Source organism: Suricata suricatta, chromosome X (genome assembly GCF_006229205.1).
Source record: "Suricata suricatta isolate VVHF042 chromosome X, meerkat_22Aug2017_6uvM2_HiC, whole genome shotgun sequence".
In the NCBI taxonomy this organism is placed as follows: domain Eukaryota; kingdom Metazoa; phylum Chordata; class Mammalia; order Carnivora; family Herpestidae; genus Suricata; species Suricata suricatta.
This window is the reverse complement of record NC_043717.1, coordinates 26,463,074-26,485,409: the sequence shown is the minus strand read 5'-3', so window position 1 is coordinate 26,485,409 and position 22,336 is coordinate 26,463,074. Positions and strand designations below refer to the sequence as shown.

Genomic DNA, 22,336 nt, shown 5'->3' with positions numbered 1-22,336 from the left:
AAAAATAAATAAAAAATAATAATTGTTCTTAGGGTCATCTGGGTGGCTCAGTCAGTTGAGCTTCTGACTTTGGCTCAGGTTGTAATCTCATAGTTTGTGCGAGCCCCACATCAGGCTCTGTGCTGTCAGCACAGAGCCCACTTTGCATCCTCTGTCCCCCCTCTCTATTTGCCTCTCTCTGACTGGCACTCTCTATCTCAAAAATAAACGTTAAAAAAATAATTGTTCTTAAAGGACAAAGGAAGGTCCTACAAAGTTAAGCTCTTCACAGAGGTTCCCCACAGGGCCATCCTACTCACTAGGAGTTTCCAGCATAGTATGGAATTCAGTGAGTATTTGTAGAATGAAATGTCTGTCTAAAAGTTTATAAAAAAAAGAAGTAAATAATGTTTTAAATGAAGTTGCCTATTAACTCTAAAAGATGTGTGTTATACTTGTCATATTTCTTTAAGTATAAATAATAGTGTGGGAATTTTTCTTCAATTTGCGAAAGGTGAAATTTTTATCTTAATATAAGGACAAACTGGACAGGAAAAACAACAAAAACAAAGAGTGATACTGTAGCTAATTCTCATGAAATCTTATTCTCAGATCAGTTCTCAAGGGTTGACTGAACCAATAAAGTGAATGATTTATATACCTTGTAATGCAAGGATGATATTCTTTATTTAAGAGGCTTAAACTAGCATCTCTGAGTTTTTGCTTTTACTTAAATTCTTCATTTATGTTGCTTCTCGTAAAAGGAAGATGTCTACTTTTTTTGTTTGATAAATGAAAGCTTATCCTCATAGTCTTTTCATTGCAGTGTGCCTCAGTGAACATGTGTCTGTGAAAGGTAAAAGATCAGTAAATGGTATAGTCTAAATCATATTAAACACTCAACTATGTGTGTATTTTTTGTGTTTAAACGTGCTGACTAATGGAAATTTCTGGTTAAGATTTTATGAATCACAATAGCGAATTCCTAAGTCAAATTATGTCATCCTTATCAGTGTTATAAGATCAATGTTCCTTATACTATAGTTTCCTAAAATGCTTTAAAGATATCTTCATAAAGAATATTTACCTCAAATAGATATTAACACTTCTCATTTGAGTCTCAAATTTTTATTGAATGGATAAAATGACCTGTTGTAATTTTCATCCTCACCATGAAGTTGTGTCATTGATAAGCAAGATACTGTCCCTTGTCCCCATGCTGGCAATCTAAGAATGTTTAAGAAGTTGGTTTTAGGGCATATAGCCAGGCTTTAAATTCATTACTCAGCCCACTATTGTTTATAATTTTGTAAACAATACATCTCTGTCATTTATCTATTTCTGTATAACAAACAACTCCAAATCTAGTGGCTTAACACAATAAACTATAATTACATCATGATTCTGCAGATCAGGAATATGGCCATGGTTCATCTATGTGATTGTTCTGCACTTGTGATATGGCTGAGGTCACTCTTTGGGTTGCATTCAGCGAGCGGGAAGCTCAACTTTTAAGACTGCATATTATTCTCTAGAGTCACTTTCAACATGGTCTCTCATCTTTGGGAGTGTAGCCTGGTCCTCCAACTCCATGGTAGCTGGGTTCTGAGAGAGAATATAAATGCTTCCTTCTTCCCTTACAGCATTTCTACTTGGAACTTGTAGAGTGTCGCTTCTGCCATCTTCTCTTGGTCAATATAAATCACAAAGCTAGTCCTTATTCCTGAGGATGGGAAGTAGACTCCAGGGAAGAGTGGCAAAACATTTGTGACGATCGTTAATCATCATACATATTAAAAGAAAGGAGGTATAAATGGACTCTTGCTAGGATATGCTGCTGTTCAATTATCAGAGATGGGTCACACTTAACATGTTTACATTTAGGTAGCTATGTGAAACTTTCTCAAACTCATGATGTGTGAACTATAATGAGTCAGAGAAAGAATAACTTCAATGGTGATTAATCGTGGGCTATGCTTCTCTTCTTAATATCTGGTAGATGCCAAACAATGTGAACATGCCATAAATTATGTATATATTTTTTAAATAATTTATTGTCAAATTGGTTTCCATATAACACCCAGTGCTCTTCCCCACGAGTGCCCTCCTCCATCACCACCACCTCTTTTCCCCCTTCCCCTTGCCATAAATTATAAACATGAACAGTTTCATCTTCTAGGATTAATAATAGTAAGTAAAATTGTTTTGATAGAGGTAATAACAGACATCTTTCAAATTTTCAGTTTACACAAAGTTCTAATGGATCTCCAGTATCAGCAACTGAAAGAGTTAAATGAGTGGCTAACTAAAACAGAAGAGAGAACAAGGAAAATGGAGAAAGAGTCCCTTGGACCTGATATTGAAGACCTAAAACGCCAAGTACAACAACATAAGGTTAGTATATTTTACGTTCTTTGCTTTCTACTGGAGAACCAACTCTGTGTATACATATGTGCATTATATACACACATATATACATGTATCAGGGTTTACAGATAGGAAAAATTAAAGCTTCAATTAAGAGTTTGAGAGTCTGTAGTAACCAAAAAAAATTAAAAAAAAAAAACAGTGGGTGCCTGGGTGGCTCAGTCAGTTGAGCACTCAACTTCAGCTCAGGTCAGGATCTCACGGTTCGTGGGTTTGAGCCCTGCATTGGGCTCTGTGCTGACAGCTAGCTCAGAGCCTGAAGCCTGTTTCAGATTCTGTGTCTCCCTCTCTCTCTGACCCTCCCCTGCTCGTGCACTCTCTCTCTCTGTCTCTCAAAAATAAATTAAAAATACAGAAAATATTAAAAAGTGTATTAACCCAAAAAATATTTAAAAAGGCGTTTGAGAGTCATTTTTACCTAATATTTTTTGAAATGTTTGTTTTTTTCAAATATGGCATAGTTAGGCTTTTTCATATTTGAAATAAAAGTCAAGAGCATTCCTGGAGGACAACACTAGATATGTGATTTATTAAAGTTTTGGTTTCTTAGAAGAGGGACTCTGTAGGGATTACTTGTAATGCAAATTTAACTAATAAGACAAGATATTTTTGTTCATGCTTTTACCTTCAATTCATAAAGTCTTAGAACAGACCAAGTTTGATTAAAATGAACATCTGTAGCATCGCTTTTCTATAAAATACAGAATCTATTATTTGCAATATTTCCATCATATCTTTCTTCAGTTTATTTGTGTGTTTATGACTTATGCTCTTGGGTTGCCAGAAAGCGTTTGTTGTTTCTGTGAGTAGGGTTTCTACAGGTATATTTTTTTTTCCTTCAGCATCCATTTTTTAAATTTAGGTAAAATTAGCATATAACATAATGCACATTTTAGGTATATAATATAATGGTTCAAAATCTATATGCCCTATGAAATGATCAACAACATAAGTCTAGTTACCACTCATTATCATACAGAGTTGCACATTAATTTGTGATGAGAACTATTAAGATAGACCCTCATGACACCTTTCAAACATGCATTACAATATTACTGACTGTCGTGTCCAGCTGTACATTATGTCTAGATGATTTACTGTTTTATAAGTGAAAGTTTGTACCTCGTGACTCCCTTCAGCCATTTTGCCACCCCCTAACCCTTCTCCCCTGTGGCATCTACTGTTTAGTTCTCTTTACCTGGAAGTTTTGTTTCAGTTGTTTTGATTTCTATAGTCTAGATATAAGTGAAATCATACAGTATTTGTCTTTCTCTTTCTGACTTATTTCATTTAGCATAATACCCTCAAAGTACATCCATGTTATCACAAATGGCAAGAATTTATTTTTTCATGTCCGAATATATTCCATTGTGTATATGTGTATGTATGAATACGTACATACATGCATGCCACATCTTCTTTATTCATCCATCACCAGACACTTAAGTGTGTCCCTGTCTTGGCTATTGTAAATAATGATGCAGTGAACATAGGAGTACATATTTCTTTTTAAATTATTGTTTTCATTTTGTTAGGATAAACACCCAGAAGTGGAATTGCTGGATCATATGTTAGTTCTATTTTTAGTGTTTTGAGGAAACTTCATACTATTTTTCACAGTGGTTACATCAACTTATTTTCCTAACAACGTTGCCCAAGTTTCTCTTTTCTCCATGTCCTCCCCAACACTTGTTATTTTGTGGGGTTTTGTTTGTTTGATAATAGCCATTCTAACAACTGTGAAGTGGTAACTCATTATGATTTTGATTTCCATTTCCCTGATGATTAGAGATGATGAGCATCTTTTAACATGCCTGTTGGGAAAATGTCTATTCAGACCATTTGCTTATTTTAAAATGTGATTCCATTTTTGTTGTTGAGTTGTATTAATTTCTTTATATGTTTTGGACATTAACCCCAGTTGGATATATGATTTGCAAATATTTTCTGCCATTCAGTAGGCTATCTTTTTAATTTTGTTGATGATACCCTTGGCTGTGCAGAATCTTTTTAGTTTGATGTAGTCTTACTTGTTTATTTTTGTTTTTATTACCTTTGCTTTTAGAGTCAAATCCAAAAAAATATCATCACCATGACTGCTGTCATGAAGCTTATCACTTATGTATTCTTTTAAGAGGGTTAGGGTTTCAGTTCATACATCAAATCTTAATTCATTTTAATTTTTGTGTATTGTATAAGATAGTAGTCTGCTTTCATTCTTTTAAATGTGGTTCTGCCCTTTTTTCAACACCATTTATTGAAGAGAGTGGGCTTTCTTTATTGTATGTTCTTGCCTCCTTTGCTGTAAATTAATTGACCACATATGCATCATTTATTTCTGGGATTTTTATTATATTCCCTTGATCTTTGTGTTTGTGTTTTGTGCCCAAACCATACTGTTTTTGATTACTCTAGCCTTGTAATATAGTGTGAAATCAGAAAAAAATCACACCTCCAGCTTTGTTCTTTGTCAACATGGCTTTGGCTACTCAGAGTGTGTTATGGCTCTGTAAAAATTTTAGGATTGTTTGTTCTATTTCTGTGAAAAATGGCATAGGAATTTAGATGAGGATTGCATTGACTCTGTAGATTGCTTTGAGTAATAATGGACATTTAATAATATTAGTTCTTCCAAGTCATGAGCATGAAATATCTTTCCATTTATTTGTCTTCTTCAGTTTCTTTTATCAATATCTTATAGTTTTTAGTATACAGATCTTTTGCCTCCTAGGTTAAATTTATTCATAGGTGTTTTATTCTTTCTGAAGCAATTATAAATTGGGTTGTTTTCTTAATTTCATTCTCCGATAGTTAGTTGTTACTGTATATATACAGATTTTTGTATATTGTTCTTGTATCCTGCAGTTTTACTATATGTAGTAGTTTTTTGGTGGCATTTTTAGGATCTTCTGTGTTTAAAGTCATGTTGCCTGCGAAGAGTGACAGTTATTTCTGATTTGGAATTTTGAAGGTGCTTCATTCTAATAACCAGTATAAAACTAGCTCTGGGTTTTACTGTAGGAATAAGAGCTTGCTCAGTCCATTAAGACACACACACACACACACACACACACACAGAATAATCTTCATAATTGGTCCAGATTAGGCTTGCCAAATATAGGAAATAAAACTCCAAGAGACCTAGTTACACTTGCATTTCAGATAAGCAGTAAATACTGTTTTAGTGGAAGTATGTCCCAAATTATTCACTGTTTATCTGAAATTGATATCTTGGTTGGAATCCTGGATTTTATCTGACAACTCTATTTAGGATTCTGTGGTTCTAGGATTCAGTGGCCTTGAAAGGAAATACCTGCTTCCTCAACTCCTTCCTGCTAAATCTGCATCTCACTCAAGTTTATTGTCTCTTTTTATAACACATTGTCAGAGCTAGCTTGGAAGTTATTTGCAGATGCAAGATACTGTTCTTTCTAAGTCCCAGACTTCTATTCTTAGTTAATGAGCTTCTGTTTCAATGACAAATGAGGCTGGCCTTTGCACAGGCATTGTGGCCATAGCAGTTTACAGTCAGGCAGTCTGGGGAGAGCTATAGCTCTGGGAATCCTCGGACTGAACCACCAGGGAAGAAAAAATATCTATTCTAATTTTCATGTGAAAGTTGTGATGAAAAGAGGCTAATTTGTCACGTTGTAACTGAACATCTGATAAAGAAATTAGATACAGTGCTAGATTTCAAACTGGACCACATTTCATGTGTGGATCATGCACTCTTACCATAGACACTATGCCACGCTCTTCCCTTTGGTCTGTCCTGAAAGTCTCATGCAGTTTCTATATACACCAATGGCTACTTTGTGTCTGAAGACATTTGCTGCCACAAGAGAGTCTCAGCCAATTTGAGGATGGGAAGGAAGCAGAGTTAGTGCTGCCAGAGCTTCCATTAATTAGCAAACGAGGAATGGGAGATGATGGATAAATCCCCAAGAATCCTTGTCCCATGGCGGGACAGTCCCAAAGAGTTTCTTAATTCCCACAGTCTCTCAAGGTTTCTCAGCAAGACTGGGCCCCAGGTGTCCATGAGGTAAACTGCCTCACATTCTCACTCACAATGCCTCCTGAGATCACTTCCCAAATATACTCTTTGCACCTAAATCCTTGGCTCAAGATTGGTTCGCAAAGGAACTCAACCTGACAGCCTTCTTATCCTGGAGGCCAGAGTACTATCCAGATTTGCCTCTAACTAAATGTGTAGCTTTCTTAAGGGGCATCTGGGGGGTTCAGTAGGTTAAGTGTTGACTCTTGATTTTGTCTCCGGTCGTGATCTCACACTTGGTGAGATCAGAGTTGGACTCTGCTGATAGCATGGAGCCTGCTTAGGATTCTCTCTCCCCCTCTGTCTCTGCCCTTCCCCTGCTTGCATGCTCGCTCTCTCTTTCTCTCTCTCTCTCAAAATAAATAAGTAAATTTAAAAAATAACTTTTTCTCATGTTCTCCATATCTTCACATTGGGAATAATATTGGTTTTAATGTTTCTATTGGGTTTAGGATGTGAGGCTTTTTAGGAAAGGGCAAGACTAAGGCTGGTAACATTGAACATCATAGGGAATGATGTTGGCACTGGATCCCTGGAGTAGGAGGAGAAAGCCAGGAAGGACCCCAAAGGAGAAATGACAGAATAATGTCAGGCTGGCCATCAGTGTGAATGAGTTAGGGCAACTTCAAGGAAAGGTGTCAGTGTGAAACCCTGAACAGACTCTTCACGAAGGATAGACAGCCCATCTAGAATCTTCATATTCTGACAATTACCTGATTTGTTTTGCACTTTACTCTGGAAGATATAGAGTGAATGATATGGAAAATATTGGACTAATATTGTCATAAGTTATGAATAGATTGTACACTACTTGAAAGTATGCCATTTCTGATGAGTATGAAATTGTTTTGACGAGATTAATTTGAAACAAAAAGCAACAGAATTATATGCAAGTTGATTCTAATCTTCTACATCAAGGGCTTATGCATATAAGTGCATAAAGAGGAACAGAAGGAATTGGTTTTCTGGTCCAAAGAGTGAGGCCAACTTCTCCCTTTAACTGTTTAAACCCACTTCGGGCTATATTATTTTTTATGTCATTAGGATAAAGGAAAACCATATAGCTAAGAGAAAGCCTGACAATTGATAGTACTCTTTGGTTACTTGAAGTAATTATGGGGAGAAGAAAGTGATTTAACAAAATTAAACAGTTTAAAAAGGAGTTAAATAAATTTATTTATTTTAAGTTTTTATTTAAGTTCCAGTTCACATGCAGTATAATACTAGTTTTAGGTGTACAGTATAGTGATTCACTGCTTCCATAGAGCACTCCATGCCCATCAGGACAGGTGCACTCCCTAATGACCTCATCACCCATTTCACCCATCCCCTACCCCCCACCTCCCCTCTTATAACCATCAGTTTGTTCTCTGTGGTTGAATTTATTTCACGTGTTTTAATGTTTATTTTTGTGTGTGAGAGAGAGAGACAGAGTGTGGGTGGGGGAGGGGCAGAGAGAGAGGGAGACACAGACTCTGAAGCAGGCTCCAGGCTCCGAGCTGTCAGCACAGAGCCCCATGTGGGGCTCAGACCCACGAACTGTGAGATCATGACCTGAGCCGAAGCTGGACACTTAACCAACTGATTCACCCAGGTGCCCCAGAAGTTGAAAATACTTAAATGGGAAACATATTTTCTTAAAAGTACACACTAAAAGCAGCATGTGTTGTTGTTGTTGTTGTTGTTGTTCTTGCCATGCTTCATAAAACAGAAAAAGATAAATCCTCTTTCTTGAAGTAACTAAGTTCAAACTGAAGCGTGTTTTAAGTAGCCATCAATTCACTTTGCAGCTTTTCTTCCCAAGAATTGTAAGTGAATGAAAATAAGGAAATTTCCCCTGACAACCAAATACATCAGCAATCTTAGTAGTGGAAGAAAGCAACTCCAGCCAGCTGCTTCGTCACACTCGTCACCAAAGTAACGTTTAGGGTTGTTAACTATGTATAGATAGACAGTCTTTAGTCATCTTCCTTCTTTTTCTAAGAGATGATTACAGATGACAAATCAAAGAAAGGACACAGATTTGGTTTCCCAGAATCCATTTCAATTCTGCTCAGGTCAGAGGCCTCTGCCTGGTTCTTTCTCTCTCCCTTTCTACTCCTCTCCCTCCCTCTCCCTCTGTTGGAAGCCAGAAAAAAAAAGTTTGTGGGCCTTGCAAGTACATCGTGGATAGCACAGATATGCTTCTCTGTGTTCTGTGACAGGACCCTTGGCCATCTCCATTTGAACAGCATTTTATTACGAAGCAGGCTAGAAATGCAACTACCCTGCAAGGCTATGGAGAGGTCACTTGTATGGAATCTGCCATCAGGCAAGGCAAAACAGTCAAACCTCTATTGGTGGTTACTGTTAAATGTAGCCAAAATGTTAACTCTGGGTAACTGGGAAAAGTGGAGTGTGCTGCAGAGTTTGGAAAAACCAGTCGTTCTTCATAGCTCTTGCTTGGGGGAGAGAATTTACAGGTTTGCTTTAGATCTGAGTCACCCAAAAGTTAGTCTCTTGGGAATGAATGAATTGAACTTCTCCTTCCCCTTGCAAAGGAGCATGGCAGAAATAATTCCGGTGGGTTACTTTTCTCTTAAGAGACAGACTGTGATGCTGATAAGGAGTGAAAGGGTTTCCCTTGAAGGAGTGACAGTATTATTGAGGAGTACAAATCTGTTGTGGGCTTGAAAATTGATTAATGGGAAGGAAGTTTGCTGTTTTGGAGGGTCTTACCATCAAAAGGTAAGTATTTGACGGACAAATGATTTGTCTTAAAGCACAGTCAGACTGAGATATAGTTGAAGGCTCAGTTTACTGTCCAAGTTACCAATTCTTCTGAGAGATTTAGACTTTCTCTTTTTAACTACATTGGCTTAGTAACAGCATCAACAAAATCCTTACCATACCAGTTATTAGAATCTGCAGATCTAAATATGACCTATGTACTACACTCTGACTTCACTGAATGTTCTGTTAAGTAGTGATAAATACAAATGCAAAGGTCTTTTAGAAGTTCAGTCACCTATCCTTTGCTTGCAGTTTAGCTAATCTCAAACATTTGGGTTGCCAAGGTTGACCCTCTTCTGGTGACCTTTAAAATGATCTAGAAGTTCATGTAATGGGGAAGTTTTAAGTGTAATCCTGCTAAAGGACTTGGCATTTCATTTCATTCCATTGCATTCTATTCCATATCATTGAATAAACATTCATTGAAGCCCATTAGGTACTGTGAAGAATATAGAGACCGACTACATATGGAATCTTCCTAAGGAAAGGCACATTAGTACAGCGGATAAAGACGCAGGAAACAAGTGACCATTGGACAAGGCAGAATATGGCAAATGACTTGAGAATATTAAAAACAGTGAGTTGTTTGGGCAAAGGAAATGAGGTGGCAGAAATGTAGGGTGTATGTCACTTGCCTGGATCACATATTGCACTATCTTCAGTGCTAAAAGACTACAACCTGACCAGGAAGAGTCTTGAACTCAAGACTCAGGCATTTGGAGTTACTCCACGGGTAATAGGTAGCTATTATTGATGAGAAATTAAACCAAAGAGTGGTGATTTAAGAAAATTTATCTTAATTTTTCAGGAAGATATATCTTATAAGATAAATCAAAGCACAGATGAATAGGAGGCCAGAAGACACGTTAGGAAGTTACTGCGGAGCATAGACAGGGCCTTTCTCATGCCCGAATGGAGGCATGTCACTGAATATTGTTAGCCAGTATAAGAAACATTTTGGAAATCAGCACAAGCAGCAGAACTAAATTTAGGAAATGAGCAAAGGACTTGAAATAATAAATTGTGTGGGAAATTGGGAAACCCAAATTGAATTAAAAAAATTAGCTACTATTAAGTAGGCATGCAGTTTTTGGAAGGTCGAGGAGGATTCTGAAAAGCCTAAGAATGCCATGCGATCAAGTACTGCTTTTAGTGTATAGTTAGCTCTCCTCAGTCTTTAGTAAGATTAAAAGTTGTTAGTTACTGCTATGAAATTCCATTTTATTTCCTTTTACTTTATAAGTGTTTAATGAATGTTTGATGGCTATCACAGTGAAAATAAACAATATAGTCAGAAAAAAATACTATGTGACAGCCAGAGACCTAGATAGACCTCTTCTGATTTCTCCACTGCCCAGCCAAATGCTTGGTACGTAATTGGTGCTCGATAAGTGTTTGTTTGTTTGTGGTTTTTTTTTTGTAGCAGGTGCTTTAAATTATTTTGACTAGCTCTCTTTCACATGCAAGCCTCATCATGGCTTCCTTTCTTACAGACACATAAATATGACAACTTAAATACAAAAAAATTGGAGTGGAGCAAGGAAACAACTTATAGATGAGGAAGGAACACATCTATAAAGCAATGTACATGGAGATATTATCCCTGATGCCCTCTCACTCCCTTTCACATTTATTCTTTTCTTCTATCCCTGTTTCGTTTCCTGTTAAAATAAGTTAATGGTTCTAATCCTGGCATCTTCATAAATAACACAGAAGATGCGACCAGGAGTCATACCTAGGTATGTCTGTTGAAATCAAGCGTGTAAACCCTTGCTTATACAGAAAAGGAAATCCATTTGATGGAATCACCTTTTTAGTTGGATACTTGCCACAGTATGGTCATTTCGTGAGGAAAATGTGCAGACTGGACCAGCTGGGCAAACTATACTGTCTCTAATTGTAAGACTCTATTCTTAAATTTATGTGCAAAATTCTGGCCTTGTGACTCACCATGAACCTAATATAAATTGTAAGGACTCCCTGCCCTCTGGCCTCAGTCACAGGCTGCATTAGGTCTAGTTGGCCCTTTTTGAAAGCTGGCCTTACAACTTACCCTTTCTTCCCAGATTTGTAGTAAGAAAGGAGAGAGAGGACCTAGAGACATGATACTTTCTCTCTTTTTTTGGGTTCAGTGTAGACCTTACTTGACCCTCAAGGGGCACAGAATAGGAACCATGGGGGAAACACATGTATTCTCTTAAGTGGGAGAAGATCCCATGACCATCTCAGTGCACAGCATGATGACAAATATGTTCCTGGAGAGAATATCCAGATAGGAAAGACTCATGAGAGGAAAGGTAAAAACAATCAAAGAAACTAAGTCATGAAGACAAAAATTGCTTAGACCTCCTACTAATGCCGAAAACCCCATATTAAACACTGTTCTGATTAACATCTATGGCTAAAATGCCCCATTCTTAACCCTGCTTTCAAGCAGTAAGAATGTATAGTAGGACCTAACTATCGTGTATATGTGTGTATTTTTAAAGCTAGCTCTGTAGTACTGGTCTTTAAAATAAAATAGGTTTAATTTAAGTGTCACCAGAGGGCTCAAACCTGGAACTCAACTGAGTGCACACACACGCATATACATTTACACACAAGAGTTTAAGTTTCTGTTTATGTACCTTATGTTGTATAGATATAGAAAATAGATGTATCTATCTCTTATGCTTATTGAAGCTACATTAATATCTCTTATATAGAAGCAGTATTTATAGACTCTGCAGTCCTAGTGACGAGGATCAAAACTTAGCTCTATCACTTAAGAGATGAATAGCTTTGCAGAAGATACTTAACCATTTTGTGCCTCAGTTGCCCCAGTTATGACATCATAACTGGGATGATGATGATAATGATGAAATCTATCTTATAGGGATGATAAAGACATTGGAAATATAATTACATAAAAACACTTAGAATAATACCTCATACCCATAATTATGTGAATGGTCTTCGGAGTTATTATAAGATATGACTCCAAGCTGAATAAAATTGATTTGTGTGATATTATTCTTTTGATATAAAGAAGTGACAAGTTTAAGTAGAAAAGGACAGTATCACACTTTATAGTCTACAGAGTTGTATATGTATGATACTCAGTTTTAATTAATTTTTTTTACATTTTAAAAAATTTATTATTGAGAGAGAGAGAGACAGAGCATGAGCATTGGAGGAGCAGCGAGGGGGGAAAGACAGAATCTGAAGGAGGCTCTAGGCTCTGAGCTGGGCTCTGAGCTGTCAACACAGAGCCTGACCTGGGACTCGAACTCACAAACTGCAAGATCATGACCTGAGCCAAAGTCGGACGCTTAACCGACTGAGCCACCCAGGCGCCCCAGTTTTAATTTTTTAAAATCTAGTTGAGAAGTCATCTAATTTCCAATCAATATACTATAAACAAGCAGTAGATTCCAAGATAACTTTACATACTAGATAAAGCCATTAATTAAATTAAAATAACAATATCAACAACAATAATCATGAAATCCATGCTCATGTTCCTTTTTTTTTTTTAACACATCAAGTGATTCCATATAGCAGTTTACTAATTGGTTCATAAAAATCAGGAGAAATGAGCACCTTCCTACACGGCTGGTGGGAGTGTAAACTGGTGCAGCCACTCTGGAAAATAGTGTGGAGGTTCCTAAAAAAGCTATCAGTAGAACTCCCCTAGGACCCAGCAATAGCCCTGCTGGGGATCTACCCAGCAGTATTGTGAGATTGAGCCCAGCTTCAGGCTCCACACTCAGCATAGAGTCTGCTTGCGATTCTGTTTCTCTCCCTCTGCCCCTCTCCCCTGCCTCCCTACCCGCCTCCCTCTCTTTCAAATAAAAAAAAAAATAAAAGTACATCAATGCATCTACTGAAATATAACTAAGACACCCTAATATTTTACACAGTAGCTTTATATTTTTAAATCTTAATTTCTCCTATAATCCCTCTTTATTAGAAATTTCTGGCTCTGGGGAGAATAAAGAAAAAAAAGGAAACTAGTGTACTCTATCACTTGAGGAGTTATCTCATGTAAAGTATCTCTGTTTTTCTGAACCAATACCAATTAATTTCAGTTCCTTTGAATAGGTAATGCAACATTAATAATGTAAATGAATTATTTACATATGTAAAACATTACAGAATGCATTTTAGGGGGATATTTTTCATAAGAAAGCCACAACAGATATGATAATATGAATTTTAAGAGAATAATTTTTCTTAAAAAAATATTCATGTATCTTACAACAAAATGCTGGAACATAAATCCATTCTCCTATTAAAAATAAGGTTGAATATGGCAGTGTGTCTCATTCTAGGGAATATAAAATTGGCAAGTACAGTATACAATATTTTTTGCTTAATAGTTCTGTTATAATCAAAATGAATTCTTGTGGTACTCTGTAATTCAATGGAACTACATATTGCAGAGATAATTTATACTGGATACTGTTTTATTCATTCATTCATTCATTCATTCATTTTAAAGTTGATTTATTTTGAGAGATAGACAGACCCAGCAGAGGACAGGCAGAGAGGGAGAGAGAGAATCCCAAGCTGAGTCTGCTCAGCAGGGAGTCCATCATCCCATGACTGCGAGATCATGACCTGAGCTGATGTCAAGTCAGACACTCAACCGACTAAGCCACAGAGGTTCCCCATGAATAATATTTTTTCATATAGTTTATTGTCAAGTTGGTTGCCATATAATACCCAGTGCTCTTCCCCACAAGTGCCCTCCTCCATGACCATCACCTCTGTCACCTTCCTCCTCCCCCTTCAGCCCTCAGTTCGTTTTCAGTATCCAAGAGTCTCTCATGATTTGCCTCCCTCCATCTCCCTAACTCTTTTACCCCCTCTCCCTCCCTGTGGTCCTCCGTTAGGTTTCTCCTGTTAGACCTATGAGTGAAAACATATGGTATCTGTCCTTCTGTGCCTGACTTATTTCGTTTAGCATGACTCTCTTGAGGTCCATTCACTTTGCTACAATTGGCCAGATTTCATTCTTTCTCATTACTGTGTAGTATTCCATTGTATAGATAAACCACATCTTCTTGATCCATTCGTCAGGTGATGGGCATTTAGGCTTTTTCCATGATTTGGCTATTGTTGACATTGCTGCTATGAACATTGGGGTACATGTGCCCCTATGCATCAGCACTTCTGCATCCCTTGGGTAAATCCCCAGCAGTGCTATTGTGGGTCATAGGGAAGTTCTATTGATACTTTTTGAGGAACCTCCACAGTTTTCCAGAGCGGCTGCCCCAGTTTACATTCCCACCAGCAGTGTAGGAGGGTGCCCGTTTCTCCACATCCTCGCCAGCATCTATAGTTCTTGATTTGTTCATTTTAGCCACTCTGACTGGCGTGAGGTGGTATCTCAGTGTGGCTTTGATTTGTGTTTCCCTGATGATGAGTGATGCTAAGCATCATTTCATGTGCCTATTGGCCATCTGGATGTCCTCTTTAGAGAAGTGTCTCTTCATGTCTTCTGCCCATTTCATCACTGGAATATTCATTTTTTGGGTGTGGAGTTTGGGGAGTTCGTTGTAGATTTTGGATACTGGCCCTTTATCTGATATGTCATTTGCAACTATCTTTTCCCATTCTGTCAGTTGCCTATTAGTTGTTTTCACTGTTTCCTTTGCAGTGCAGAAGCTATTTATCTTGATGAGGTCCCAATAGTTCCTTTTTTTTTTCTTGATTCCCTTGCCTTTAGGGATATATGGAGTTGGAAATTGCTGCAGTTGAGGTCAAGGAGACTGTTTTCTGCTTTCTCCTCTAGGATTTTGATGGTTTCCTGTCTCACATTCAGATTCATTTGAGTTTATTTTTGTGTACTGTGTAAGAGAGTGGTCTAGTTTTATTCTTCTGCATGTTGCTGTCCAGTTCTCCCAGCACCACCTGTTAAAGAGGCAGTTTTTTTTTTCCATTGGATACTCTTTCCTGCTTTGTCAAAGATTAATTTGGCCGTACATTTGTGGGTCCAATTCTGGGTTCTCTATTCTATTCCATTGGACTGTGTATCTTTTTTTGTGCCAATACCATACTGTCTTAATGATGACAGATTTGTAGTAGAGGCAAAAGTCTGGGATTGTGATGCCTCTCGTTTTGGTTTTCTTCTTCAATATTACTTTGGCTATTTGGGGTTTTTTGTGGTTCCATATGAATTTTAGGATAGTTTGTTCTAGCTTTGCAAAGAATGTTGGTGCAATTTTGATGGGGATTGCATTGAATATGTAGATTGCTTTGGGTAATAATGACATTTTAAACATGTTTATTCTTATCCATGAGCATGGAATGTTTTTCCATTTCTTTCTGTTTTCTTCAGTTTCTTTCATAATTTTTTTTTATAGTTTTCATCATACAAGTCTTTTACATTTTGGTTAGGTTTATTTCTAGGTATTTTATGGTTTTTTGTGCAGTTGTGAATGGGATCAGTTTCTTGATTTCTCTTTTTGTTGCTTCATTATTGGTGTATAAAAATGCAGCCAATTTCTGTGCATTGATTTTGTACCCAGAAACTTTGCTAAATTCATGGATCAGTTCTAGTAGGCTTCTGGTAGAATCGGTCGGGTTTTCCAGGTAGAATATTACGTCATCTGCAAAAAGTGAAAGTTTTCTTCATCTTTGCCAATTTTGATTCCTTTTATTTCCTCTTGTTGTCTTATTGCTGATGCTGGGACTTCGAGCACTATGTTAAACAACAATGGTGAGAGTGGACACCCCTGTCGTGTTCCTGATCTCAGGGGGAAAGCTCTCAGTTTTTCCCCATTTAGGATGAAATTACTCATAAATTGCTTTTATGTTTAAGTATGTTCCTTCTATCCTTTCTCAAGGGTTTTTATTAAGAAAGGATGCTGTATTTTTTCAAATGCTTTTTTATTGCATCTATCGAGAAGATTATATGATTTTTATCTTTTCTTTTGTTAACTTGATGTATCACATTGATGGATTTGTGAATATTGAACGAGCCATGTAACCCAGGAATGAATCCTATTTGGTCATGATGGATAATTCTTTTTATACGCTGTTGAATTTGATTTGCTAGTATCTTATTGAGTATTTTTGCATCTGTATTCATTAAGGATATTGGTCTGTAGTTTTCTTTTTTTTTAGTGGATCTCTGTCTGGTTTGGGAATCAAAGTGATGCTGGCTTCATAGAATGAGTTTGAAAGTTTTTCTTCTATTTCTATTTTTTGGAATAGCTTGAGAATAATTTGAGAACACCCAAATACATGAAACAATTAATCACAAATAAAAATAATCTTATTGCTAAGAATGTGTTAATTACAGGGGACTTTAATACTCCACTTCCAACAATGGATAGATCAACCAGACAGAAAATCACTAAAGAAACAATGGACCTGAATGACACATTTGAATAGATGGAATTGATAGATATATTTAGAACTCCGCATCCTGAAGCTAGGAAATTCACCTTCTTCTCAAGTGCACATGGCATATTCTCCATGAAAGACCACAAAGCAGCCATCCATAAATATAAATGAATTGAGATTATATTATGCACACTTTCAGATCATAATGCTATGAAACTTGAAATCAATCCCAGGAAAAAGTCTGGAAAACCTCCAAGAATATGGAGGTTAAAAACTACCCTACTTAAGGAATGATTGGGCCAATTAGGCAATTAGAGAACAAATTTAAAAATATGCAGAAACAAATGAAAATGAAAATACAACAATCTAAACTCTCTAGGATGCAGCAAAGGCAGTCCTAAGAGGAAAGTATATTGCAATCCAGGCCTATTTCAACAAACTAGAAAAAACACAGATTCAAAATCTAACAGAGCACCTGAAGGAACTAGAAGGGGAGCAGCAAGAGAACCCCAAACCCAGCAGAAGAAGAGAAATAATAAAGATAAGGGCAGTATTAAACAATATATAATCCAAAAGAACAGTTGAACAGATCAATGAAACCAAGAGTTGGTTTTTTGAAAAAACAAACAAAATTGATAAACCTCTAGGCAGGCTCCTCAGAAAAAAAAAGGGAGAACACCCAAAGAGACAGAATCATGAATGAAAATGGACCTATTACAACCAATCCCTCAGAAATACAAGCAATCATCAGAGATTACTATGAAAAATTATATGCCAACAAACTGGACAATCTAGAAGAAATGAACAAATAAATAATATTTTAGAATCAATTAACAATTAAAGATCTAGATCACAACTAGTGAGACTGAGAAAACTACTAAATTAGAAATTTGTATATGACATTCTGTATAAGCCTATTTAGTAATTAGAAGATATATGATGTGATAATCAAAAGTTTTGGCAATAAATACTGATGCCCAGAGGGGCTGTTTCCATAGACCTCAATCTAAGAATTGAATGATACGGTGATGAGGTCAGAAATGGAAGAAAATAAGCATTTCCTCACCCTCTCCCAACTCTAAGCATTGTGGTAGCTGATTCTAATGTTCTCATTTAATTCCAGTTCTAATCCTGGCCTGGACAGATGTAAATCTTTAATTTTCAGATAAACATGTTCAGTGAGGTTAAGGAGATGCTTAAGATAACATAAGTAGTAATCAGTATACTCGGGTTTTTCTACTTGACTTGCCGGACTCTCACCTCTTTTGTTAGATTCCAAGGAAGTTTGACTCCAGCGGCTATCCTAGGGGTTAGAGCAAATGCAGAGCGTAGCAAGAGATGGGGGGAGTGTGGCACTTGGTTTCCCTGGCTTGGGAGTATTTAGATGGAAGTGATGGAGAGAATGCATATAAGCCATCAAACTCAGAGCAAGCATTGGGAAAAGACAGCACATTGGTGGGTGGCTGGGTAGGAAATGCTCAGAATTAAAATGGTTAAGGAAATTATTTTTCAGCATTAATCCTGCAGCTCTTTCTTCAAAATTAGGGCAAAAGGAACTAGAAAGGGAACATAGAATAAAATAGGCTTATAATGAGAATGGCAGTAATGTTTGAGCAGGAGGATAATCAGTAGAATTGAATATCACATCTGTATGCTATTAGACAATCAATGCATATCACTTCCTCTATGCTACCCCTGAAAACTTCCACCCCTCCCCTCTCTCCCAATATTCCTCTTCTTTTTCATTAATTATTGTCAGGATAAAGGCATTTTGTAATTATTTATTAGATTTTCTTGGTGTTCACCTGGATCTAACTTTTGATTTCAGTGGTGTAACTATAGGCAGGATGTATGGATGCATGCATGCATGGGTTACAGAGGAAGGAGGAAATATATGAGAATTGAGGTCTATTACTTAGTGATTAGGCTATGTCCTCCTTGTCTCATGATATAGCTTTGTATTTTAGCAATGTATGAGATCATTAGATCAGTTACTTTAAAGCCACTGTTGTTAATTTCATGTAAATAATTTGGAAGTTAAAGACTTACTTACAGATTTAAATTCATTTTATGTATTTCCAGATCCTGCAAATTGGCTCTAACATCAGTCCTTCTTTTCACGGATTTCTAAAACAACACCCTTTCTGTACTCATAATACCTATTAGAGGATAATAGTGTGAGTTAGATGAGGGTGAATTAGGTGACTATTGGGTTCTCGCAGTCTGGTTTAAAGTAATTTGTTCTGGGAGTGCCTGGATGGTTTATTGGGTTATGTATCCAACTCTTGGTTTCGATTCAGGCCATGATCTCACAGTTTGTGAATTGAACCCCACATTGGGCTTCGTGTTAACAGTGTGTAGCTTTCTTAGGATTCTCTCTCTCTCGGTCTACCCGCCCTCTGCTTGCCCTGTCTGTCTCACAATAAATAAATAATCTTTAAAAAATTAAAAATATAGTCTTTGTTCTTAATGTGCTAAATGTGAGGACTTTTTAGTACTAACTAGCTGTTAATGTTTATTGAGTTCATACTGTGTGCCAGGCAATGTGCTAAGCAATTATATCATAATCAGAATTCCTATCCACTTAAAGAGAGGTACTTCTGTTATCCTAATTTTGAGAATTAGTAAGCTGAGACATGGTATAGTTGGAAACTTTCTCAAGGTCACAGAGCTTGTCAGCAATGCATCCAGGAAACTGAGGAAATCTGACTTCAGATCCTACACCTTTAAACATGCATATATTTTTATTAGTCTCTCATTCATAGCATGCCCTAATTCCACTTATACTCTGAATGAGGCCAGGTACATCAATTGTCAACACTTTTGGAAACGATTTTTCATATTTATTGAACGCCCTTTTTGCGGCTGGGAAGCTTTAGGTTTTGAAAATCTTTCTAGTGTCTTCTTTAAAATGGTCTTTATGGATCCCCCCTTTGGTAGCTTTGGAATTGGCTGAAACATAAACATTTATTTCTAACAAAAAAGTTAAAACAGTGAGTTCTGATATAAAGATTAATATAACTGTACATTCATATTTACTTAGTGGAATAAAAGTAAAAGGTCTTCTAGAAAGGCCTGTTGAGGTGGCTTTTTAAAAGTGTTCAGCAAATGTACAACAAAATTACATACTATAAATAGCTCCTCCTGAAGAACTAGACCATACTCTGACCAGTCAGCCTTAGCAAAGTGAATATTGGACTGAAAATAAAATGACAAGGCGTTTCCAGATCATTTCATTCAGGGAAGCAGGAGATAGAGAGCCTAGGCCAGTGGAGAGCTGATGGAGAGAAGGAAATAAGAATGGACATAAGAGAAAAGGTAAAGAGAAGGATAAATTGCCTACCTTCTTATCATTTCTTAAAAAATCATACAATTTTCTGATTCAGCCAGGATATTTTTATTTGAAAACAAAATCAATTCATATCCAGATTTATTGTATTAGCTAATTGTTCATAAGTGTCTGGGTTTTTTTATTTTTTGCTTTTGAGATGGACGTTTTATTTATTTTTTCAGTTTTGACATTTTTTTTTCTGCATACAACAGACCCATTTTATTTATTTATTTTTCCTTTTATAGTTTATTGTCAAGTTGGTTTCCACCTAACACTAAGTGCTTATCCCAACAAGTGCCCCCCTTCATGCCCAGCACCCCCCTTCCCATACCCCCCTCCCCCATCAGCTCTGTTTGTTTTCAGTATTCAAGAGTCTCTCATGGTTTGCCTCCCTCCCTCTCCCCTCTCCCCAACTATTTGTTCCCCTCCCCCAGCATGGTCCTCTGTTAAGTTTCTCCTGTTTCACTTATAAGTGAAAACATATGATATCTGTCCTTCTCCGTCTGACTTATTTCACTTAGCATGACACCCTCCAGTTCCATCCATGTTGCTACAAATGGCCAGATTTCATTTTTTTCTCATTGCCATGTAGTCTTCCATTATATATATATATACACACACCACATATTCTTGATCCATTCATTAGTTGATGGACATTTAGGCTCTTTCCATGATTGGGCTATTGTTGAAAATACTATGAACATTGGGATACATATGTCCCTATGCATCAGCACTTCTGTATCCCTTGGGTAAATCCCCAGCAGTGCTATTGCTGGGTCACAGGAAAGTTCTATTGTTAATTTTTTGAGAAACTTCCACACTGTTTTCCAGAGCAGCTGTCTCAGTTGACATTCCCAACAGTATAGGAGGGTTCTCATTTCTTCGCATCCTCACCAGCATCTTTATTCTCCTGATTTGTTCATTTTAGCCACTCTGACTGGTGTGAGTTGGTATATCAGTGCGGTTTTGATTTGTGTTTCCCTGATGATGAGTGACTCTGAGCATCATTTCATGTGTCTGTTGACCATCTGGATGTCCTCTTAGGAGAAGTGTCTATTCATGTCTTCTGCCCATTTCTTCACTGGCTTATTCATTTTTCGGGATTGGAGCTTGGTGAGTTCCTTGTAGATTTTGGATACTAGCCCCTTATCTGATATGTCATATGCAACTATTTTTTACCATTCCATCGGTTGCCTATTTTATTGATTGTTTCCTTTGCAGTGCAGAAGCTTTTTATCTTGATGAGATACCAATAGTTCATTTTTGCTCTTGATTCCCTTGTCTCTGGGGATGTGTCGGGTAGGAAATAGCTGTGGTTGAGGTCAAGGACGATATTTCCTGCTTTCTCCACTAGGGTTTTAATGTTTTCCAGTCTCACATTCAGGTCCTTCGTCCATTTTGAGTTTATTTTTATGTATGGTGTAAGAAAGTGATCTAGGTTCATTCTTTTGCATGTTGCTGTCCAGTTCTCCCAGCACCACCTGTTAAAGAGACTGTCTTTTTTTCCATTAGACACTCTTTTTTCTGCTTTGTCAAAGATTAATTGGCCATATATTTGTGGGTCCAATTCTGGGTTCTCTATTCTATTCCATTGGTCTCTGTGTCTGTTATTGTGCCAATACCATACAGTCTTGATGATGACAGCTTTGTAGTAGATGCAAAAGTCTGGGATTGTGATGCCTCTCATTTAGGTTTTCTTTTTCAATATTACCTTAGCTCTTTGGGGTCCTTTGTAGTTCCATACAAAATTTAGGATATCTTTGAGAAGAATGCTGGTGCAATTTCATTGGAATTTTATTCAATGTGTAGATAGCCTTGGGTAGTAATGACATTTTAACAACATTTAATCTTCTGATCCATGAGCAAGGAATGTTTTTCCATCTCTTTGTGTCTTCCTCAGTTTCTTTCATAAGTTTTCTATAGTTTTCATTATACAGATCTTCTACATTTTTGGTTAGGTTTATTCCAAGGTATTTTATGCTTTTTCGTGCACTTGTGATGGGATAGTTTCTTGATTTCTCTTTCTGTTGCTTCATTATTGGTGTATAAAAATACAACCAATTTCTGTACATTGATTTTGTACCCTGTGACTTTGCTGAATTCATGGATCAGTTCTAGTAGGCTTCTGGTAGAGTCTATAAAGTTTTCCAGGTAGAATATTTTGTCATCTGTGATGAGTAAAGGTTTGTCTTCATCTTAGCCAATTTTGATGCCTTTTATTTCCTCTTGTTGCCTGATTGCTGATGCTAGGACTCTCAGCACTATGTTAAACAACGGTGAGAGAGGACATCTCTGTCATGTTCCTGATCTCTGGGGGAAAGCTTTCAGTTTTTCTCCATTGAGGATGATATTAACTGTTGGCTTCTCAAAATGGCTTTTATGATGTTTAATTAGGTTCCTTCTATCTCTACTTTCTGGAGGGTTTTTATTAAGAAAGG

The 22,336-nt window shown here is 37.0% G+C and overlaps 1 protein-coding gene across 9 annotated transcripts in view; it reads left to right on the top strand.

Moving 5' to 3' along the window:
* DMD (dystrophin) overlaps positions 1–22,336 on the top strand; it is a 1,657,593-nt gene that overhangs the window by 196,064 nt on the left and 1,439,193 nt on the right. For all 9 annotated transcript variants that reach the window (XM_029929473.1, XM_029929472.1, XM_029929470.1 and 6 more), the window contains one exon: positions 2,223–2,373. In XM_029929473.1, coding sequence (XP_029785333.1) covers positions 2,223–2,373 — 151 coding nt within the window. The remainder of the gene's footprint in view (positions 1–2,222; positions 2,374–22,336) is intronic.